The 8,311-nt window shown below is 44.7% G+C and overlaps 1 protein-coding gene across 1 annotated transcript; it reads right to left on the reverse strand.

Annotated features, from left to right (window-relative positions):
* Positions 1-560: 560 nt before the first annotated feature.
* On the reverse strand, positions 561-1,617 carry LOC119292256 (germin-like protein 8-5). Its single transcript, XM_037571092.1, has 2 exons — positions 1,441-1,617; positions 561-1,315 (listed from the first exon to the last, which is right to left on the reverse strand). Exons 1-2 carry the CDS (start codon positions 1,559-1,561, stop codon positions 747-749), a joined length of 690 nt encoding a protein of 229 aa, XP_037426989.1. The 5' UTR covers positions 1,562-1,617; the 3' UTR covers positions 561-746.
* Between the last annotated feature and the right edge of the window lie 6,694 nt (positions 1,618-8,311).

Below are 8,311 nucleotides of genomic sequence, written 5' to 3' on the forward strand. Positions count from 1 at the left end.
AATAATCGCTTGTTTGTATATTTATGCATGTTTACCGTAATATGTTGTAGCTGATTTTCGGAACCTGGTCCCCTATGTGCCCAATTTCTAAAACTTAGCAAAAAAAAGTACTTAACATAAGGCAAAAGCATAACACTCATCTGTTTTTTGATACAACAAGCCACCTCATCGATTTCCATTAAAGAAACTGCTTGTCGAACTTACAAGAGTTTTGAACCAAAAGGAAGCTAAAACAACTAAAGCAAGCTCGATAGGAAAGGGACCGTAACTTACTTATTACATGCACCAGAAAGCGAGATACCTCAACAATGACTCGACAAAGCAACTTTTGCAAATTCAACATTCACATTTCAATCCTGAGCACAACAGGGTTCCAACAACATTAAACATATAATAATCCTGAGCACAACAGGGTTCCAAGAAAATCCTAGGTGTTGACCCCATCATTAAACATATATTTAATTGTCATATAATAATATATTATTTCATAACAAGGGGAAATGAACCCAGTTTTTCTTTTTGATAAATAAGACACGTCAGATTCCAAAACAAGCAAATGAGATCATATTAGTGTGACAAATATAATATTGTCAATTATTCGGAAGGTAGAAATACATTCACTGATTACAGACACACATTGGAATGACATATGCTCCATTTATTTTATAGATTAGGATGCATATCTAGGAACTCAACCGTGTCCTTCACTTGTGCACTGGTCTCCGGGTAATTGAAAAATGTCTATCTTAGTAGTGGTTGTTCTCCCAGAACTGGGCCTGGAGATAGTCAATTGTATTCTTTTCCACCTGAAATGCCTTGGCAAGAACATCATCTGATATTGGTGGGTCTGACCCAAACACTGCATTGGCAATTGTGATAGCCCCTGGGTTCTGGCTGCTTAGTGCGGCAATTGCAACAGCGGGCTGGTGGGGGTTGGGGTTGAATTGGAAGTGGATGAGCCCCACGGGGAAGACAAACACATCACCTTTGTTGAGCACCTTGGAGAGGAACTTGTTTTTGTTGGGGGCGGGCTGGTTGGATGTGACAAAACCAACGTACAATGTTCCCTCGAGCACCGTGAGGATCTCAGTGGCACGAGGGTGCGTATGTGGTGGGTTTTGACCCAAGGGAGCATAGTCAATGCGTGCAATTGAGATGCCGAGGGTGTTGAGTCCAGCAATCTGCATGACGTTGATCAAAGTGACGTTGGATCCAACCTTGTTGGGCATCCTAGGCTTGTCGAGGTTGGCCGCCTTGAAGAAGTCGTCCGCGTTGACCTCCATCGGGTTCTTGCAAACAAACCCATTGACACGGACTGGGGCACAAGAGATGTACATGTAAGCTCAGATTTTACAAAGTTGTTTTGGCTTGCATATAATTTCCAGAAATAGATTTCAACATATGTATTTGGTGAAAACATGATAACAAAATGGATAGTACCTGGTGAATTCATGTCGGCGACACAAAAGTCCTGGAGTGGGCTAGGATCAGAAGCAGTGGCCTGCCATGAGACTAATGCAAGAAGTGCAGCAAGGAGGAGAAAGGAAGAGGAGGATGCCATTTTGTTTTAGTGTCTTTGGCTCTTCTGTTCTCTCGTATTCCTATTTCTGTTGGTGGCGTGAGTGACGATGGTTTAAACATGCAGGGGATGCATGTGTTTATATAGGCTCAGAACTCGTGAGCAATAGACAAAGTCAAGTGCAACCGATCAACAGATTGAAATGGTCTCCCGTTGCTGATTAAACTAGTTTGCATAACTTTACAGGGAAATGGTCTCCCGTTATCAAAGAAGCAATGTGAAACTCTCTCCTGAGTCGGCACGATGCATGCAGGGCTTGTTCCAGGAAAAGTCACCACCCATCACCATTTAGGAAAATATTTTGAAGATAAGAAATACTGACAAGATAAACAACTGAAATTCCACTAGTTTAACTAGATACAGTATCACATACTTGGTCAGAGTCTGAACTGGTGGTCTGGTGCGCATGCACAAAGTTAGTCAAAGAGCAGTTGAGAAAAGCCAATTCATGTAAGGCCATCAATCGTTTTCTACCTCCAGGCCGACCTTGACAAATTTTGTCACCTACTCATGCGTGGGCTTGATTCATGGGTGCCTGCATGACTTCTTAAGAGATATAAAGTGACTACTACTCCTGTTCTTTCCAGAAGTTGATATAGAATAATGTGTGCAATCGAGCTTTTCAAACTATAAAATTATATATTTGCCTGTAGATTTGTCATGAAATCCAGCAACATAAGATGACGCGGCATATTGTGTGCGAACAAGGAAGAAAGCGAGGCGCGTCGATCCACACATGAATCCACCTAATACATCTGCTACATGTAGCAGCCCCTGTACGTTATCATCATGTCAATCTGGTATTTACTTGGTCAGATGTCTCTCGAAGTGGTTGAGTATTTACAGGAAGTGGCGACCTTAGTGGACGAAGTGCCCAACCAAAAGGAGAGCTGCCACATAGGCCATGACGGTGGAGAGGAGGAACTTTTCACATGATCTTAGCAAGACTAGTTAACATGTTGCAAGAAGTATTATCAACCTGTTCTTTCCAGAAGTTATTATAAAATACATGCAATCTATCTTTTCGAACTACAACACTAGTATAAGCAAATTATATATTATCCAGCAGATTTTTCATGAAATCCACCAACATAAAACGATGCAGTAGCTAAGGGATTGTGCCGACAAGGAAGAAATCAAGGCGCGTGGACCCATACATGAATCCACCTATAATACACTAATATATGTAGCAGCCCCTGTTATCAGCATGGTAATCAGATATATATATATATATATATATATATATATATATATATATATATATATATATATATATATTTACATGGTTAAATTTCTCTCGCAGTAGTTGAGTACTTGCAGGAAGAGGCGCCGGCGTTAATGAACCAGCCTAACCAAAAAGAGAGATATGACGATCTTACTAGGAGTAGTAGCATCCTCTTGATAAGAGTTTCATCATGGCCAGTTCAGTGCATAAATCTAACAATCTCGGTTGGCTTTCCTGCCTACGTTCATGATACCAAACCTCACCTGCACCTTTTATTAGAGCTAAACAGTATATCCAGTGACTACACTGGGTGGCCACCCATAAACTGGTTACTTTGTCAGAGGTGCACGAGTTGGTAGGTTTGTTGAAGAAAAGATCAGGATGTTTCCATCAGACGAATAAAATGCTTCTATCACAAGCTTGTTACAAAGAACCAACTCAGATAGTAATCACTTCTCGTATATTTATGCAGGTTGTCTATATATGTTGGAGCTGGTTTTTGGAACCTGGTGTTCAGTGTGCCTAGTTTCTTAAACGTAGCAAAAATCAAATTTCTAGTTCTAAATTTTGAAAAAAATAACGATCATATGGTTTTTTGGAAAACGAGACACCTCATCAGTTTCCATTAAACAACCGGCTAATTAAATTTACAAGAGTTCCGATCCAAAAGTAAGCTCAAAAAAGACATGCAGGAAAATAGAGCAAATGGCAACTAAAAGAGCAGGTTCATAGCAAAGGACTAATAAACTAAGTCTTACATACACCAGAAAGGGAGAGACCACAACAACAACTCTACGAAGCAAAACTTTTGCACATTCAGCTTTTCACACTGCAATCCTGAGCACAACCGGGTTCCAACCACAGCTTCGAGCATACTCCTCCTGGATCACCAGATTGAACTTTAAGACCCGTTCTTCAATTCTTCCTCCATCATGTCATTTCTGCGAAATGCTCCTACTATTAGGCTCTAGAATATAACAACAGGATCATCCGGGAAATTTCTATATTAAAGCAAGCAGAGTTCCTAGTTTTCAAATTGTCCAACGTATTGCTGCCTCCCCCACAGATAACCAATTTCCATGGACAAGGGAAAAGAGTTAATCCACACACTAGTCCTATCCTCGTTGCTATCTGGTGGTCTACTTAGACTAAAAGGACATAGTGTAACCTGCCATGTCGGGTTAGCTAAGAGGTTATCGCTGTCCCTTTATGCCCACGGAAGTGCCATTGATCATTCCCAGTCCACCCTCTCATTAGAAGGTTATCCTTGGGCAAGATGCAATTTCTGTGCATCGACCATGGAAAAACTTTATCATAAGGGGAATCTTGTATTTCCTTATAAATTTGTATACCACCTGATGCCTTGTCTTCAGTTTTAAATATTAATCTCATAGTGAACTTACGTTGAATCGGAATCATCTGTCGGTATAAAATGAAGTAGATCCCAGTTCGTTCGTGGCCATGGCTACAACTCCAAACTGACAGGTTAGTAGCACCTTTAGGGCACTAGCTTTTGCATCTAACAAGTTCTAAACTAATGAATGTGCTACTTGTTTAACATGGTACTAAACATAATCTGATGACTTGTTAAGATAAACATCACCTTAAACACTCAATATGACACCTAAAATAACGAAGACATCGCACATCATTGTGCTTGTCATTGATGGGGAAGTTGTACGAAGGGGCTAGGGAACCGACAGGGTTGCATCGTCCTCGGAGATGCCACTCGAGCTCATGGCGGCTTAGGAGCTGTCAGCGTCGGGCACAAGCAGGGCATCGGGAAGGTGAAGAGTAGTACTAGTCTGCAGGCTGGAAGTGTAGTAATCAACCTAGTTGTAGTCTACGTAGGTAGAGAGTCCTAAAGATAGTTCACTAGTGTTTGAGTGTAAACTGGACGAGGTGTTTGTACCGAGTCAAGGTTGCGTCGTGTTGGTTGCCAGCCGAGTCGGCAGCGAGTTGGACGTGGCAAGTCTGTATCCCTCTATATACGTAAGGAAAAATCAGAAAAGGTGCAAGGTGTCCGCACCGCAAAATCAGTTTCCCTCTGTTCAGTTTTGACAACAAGTTTACAACGAGAGAAGCTGTTTCATCGAAATTGATTCGATACGATCGATCTAGCTAGGCCAGGCTACATTACGCACGTACGGCGAGACGTGCATAGGCACTGTTCATCAATCAAGCAGTGTGCATGTGTGCTTGCTAGCTTGTACGTGCGTACACACCTCTGAGTGATTTTATCTAGCAAGATCAAAAACCAACAGTTGGTATCAGAGCCTTGACGATCAGCGACAAGGAGTCGGTCAACTCCAAGTACGGCAACAACGGTTCCAAGCAGAACAAGAACGGCAACAAGGTGAAAAAGGGCGGCAAGTCAGCAACTAGTGGTGGCGGAACATGCAGCGCCAACGTACTGGCGCATCGTAACATCCCCATCTAGTACCCCATGCTCACTGACGCCAACTACGACGTGTGGGCGCTGAACATGAAGATCATTCTTCGAACCCTTCGTGTGTGGCAGGCTATCACGGACGACGACGTCAACGAGGAGTGCGACGAAGGTGCCATGGCCGCCATAGCCCAGTCTGTGCCGGATTCCATGTTGATGACATTGGTTGATATTGAGGAGGCAAGAGAGGTGGGGAACGCACTCAAAGAGATAAGGATCAGAGAAGCTCGCGTCACGCTCGGGCACAAGTGCTGAAGTGCCAATTTCACAAGTGCAGATAGAAGAAATTGAATTGGTGAATGACTATGCCATGCGTTTGAATACTTTGGAGGGAGAGATCCATGTGCTTGGTGCAAAGCTCGAGACGACGAGATCATGTAGAAAATTTTCGGTTTGGTGACTGACAAATTCACGTACATCATCGGCACACTGGAGTAGCTTTACGACATCGACGACATGACCATAACAGAGGCGACCAGACGCTTGCGGACATGGGAAGAAAATGCTCGTGACTGCCAGAAGGAGGAGGTGGTGACCAACTCATGTATTCGCGCGCAGATTGGGAGTCCCGAAGTAGCAGAGTAAGACGCAACATGGTGATGGCTCGAGCAGTGTGAAGCACGGCGGACAAACCGGAAAAGGAAATGGAAAAGGCAAGCCACAAGGTCTAAGGCGGACTGATCTAAAGAGCGGAAGCCATGAAACTTGGGTATGTCTGAGGTAAAGTGCTATAACTACAACGAGATGGGTCACTTTTCGAAGGATTGTCCGGAGCTTAACAAGCGGGAGATCAACGCAAATTTGGCGAAGCAGGAAGACAAACATCCAGGTCTTCCGATGGCCGAAGTTTGTGATCTCGTCCAAATGGTGGTTGTGTAACCAAACTAGAAGGTGCTACTTCATGAGAAGAAAGTAATACCAAAGTTATTCGGAAACCAGAACATGTCATGGCATCTAGACACGGGTGCTAGCTAGTAACCACATATGGGGTGCAAGGAGAAATTCCTCAAGCTAGAATATGATGTTCAAGGCTTGGTTAATTTCGGTGATGGTTCAGATGTGGAGATTTGCGGGCAAGGTTATGTCCTCTTCGAGGGTCTCATAGGAGAACATCACATACTCACCAGAGTATACTACATCCCACGGCTTCGCAACAACATCATCTCTATCGGAAAACTTGACGAGAATGGATGCAAGGTGGATATTGAGAACGGAGTGATGACGATCTTTGACAACCTCCCATACGTGCTAGCGCGTGTGAAACACACACGGAACAAGGTTTATATCCTCAACCTTGATCACTCTCAACCAGAGTGTTAGCTTGGCAAGAGTGATGATGATTCGTGGTTATGGCATGCTAGATTTGGACACGTTAACTTATACGCCTTGAAGAAGATGTCAAAGATGGAGATGGTATCCGGGATGCCATTTATCGACCATGTTGATTGAGTATGTGACATGTGCATGGTTGGAAAATAGTACCGTAGGTCGTACCCTACTCAGTCTACCTATCATGCAAGTGATGCACTCGAGCTGCTCCATGGTGATCTATGTGGCCCTATCACCCCGGCAAACTCACGCAGGAAAGAAGTACTTCTTCCTTGTGGTAGATGACTACTCGAGATACATGTGGGTCGTTCTCCTACAATCTAAAGATGAGGCGTTTGAAGCGTTCAAGAAGCTGAAGGTTGCAACGGAGATAGAACACAAGCTGAAGACCTGGCAATGGCGCCGCTGCTATCCATCGCTATTGGAGGAGTTCCAGTTGCCTGAGATGGCATGCCCTGACTAGTGGGGTTGTGGTCCACCTCACTTGTATGTGTGGATGAACAAACTTTGGCTGGAGCCGACGCTCACCCATATTAGGGGCAACACTATGGTAAGATGAGGAATGAATGCACTTCGTTGCTCGTGGGTGAGGGTCCTTTGATGGTGAGTTCCTCCATGCACCAACCCAATGTGGTCACATTGGGTCACTAACGGTCTTGGGTCTGACCAGATCTGGCCGTGGCTGTGGGCTTGGGCCAGGCCAAGCCTTGCTAGGGTTTTGATGTCCCCCTTTGAAGATCTTGGACCAACATATGTTGGTGCAGGTGTGCGAGGTTGGAGTGTTGGATGCCGGGACGATGACCCTGGATGGAAGTCTGCATTTCTCACTTTCCATTGAGTAGCATGGTGGTGTTTCTTGGTCATGGGGGTGGCGAGGTGCATTGTGGTCACCCGTCAGTGGTGGCGAAGGCCTTAACCTGATCTAGAGTTCTCGACCTATTGTGGTGGTTCTGGTGGCCTGAGTCCCCCTTGGCGAGGTGCCGGGGAGGGTCTGAATGAAAGCTCAGAGCCTCAATCCTGTGGCCGTGATGCTTGCGGGTCTCATGTCCCTCTTGGGGGCATTGCCATGCCTCTCCTCCCCGCCAGTTCAGGACGAATACACTTGACTGCCACGACAGACGCGATGGTAGTGGTGCATTGCGTCGTGACCCTCTTTGGGGTGTCGCCGATGAGTGCGACTTTCTTTCGGTTGTGGCTACATGTTCAAAATGGTGTGGAGATCCAATCGACCCTACCCTAAACTCCGGTGACTCGCGATATCGTTTGCACCTATCTTTTACACGTGACGACATCCTCTCTTCGTCCTTCCTGCTTGCCGACATAGATGACACTCCTCTGTTCAGTGCAAGAGGCCAGAGGGTCCTCTCCGGCGGTAGTTGGGTCGTGACTGTGCAACAAAGTCTAGTGGTTTCTCCTAGAATCCTAGGTGGTGCGTGGTTTCATGTTGGTGGCGGTCCTGGTTGGATATGAAGGTGGTCCAGCCTCTCCCGTGCTTCTTCTCAGCAGAATGGTTGAGGCATCTAGTTGTGTACTTTCTGAGCTTGTTAACGTGTTTGGCTTGTTTTGCTGTGCTTTTCTTTGATAATCTTGTATGAGGATTTCCTCGACACCATGTATCATTCAGTTGTGTAGCTTCCTTTATAAAGCAGGTGAAATTCTGTTTCGAGATGAAATGCTTCTATCACCAGCTCGGTACGCAGAAACATTTCAAATAATAATCATTTGGATG

The sequence above is a fragment of the Triticum dicoccoides genome, chromosome 4B, assembly GCF_002162155.2.
Source record: "Triticum dicoccoides isolate Atlit2015 ecotype Zavitan chromosome 4B, WEW_v2.0, whole genome shotgun sequence".
Classification (NCBI taxonomy): domain Eukaryota; kingdom Viridiplantae; phylum Streptophyta; class Magnoliopsida; order Poales; family Poaceae; genus Triticum; species Triticum dicoccoides.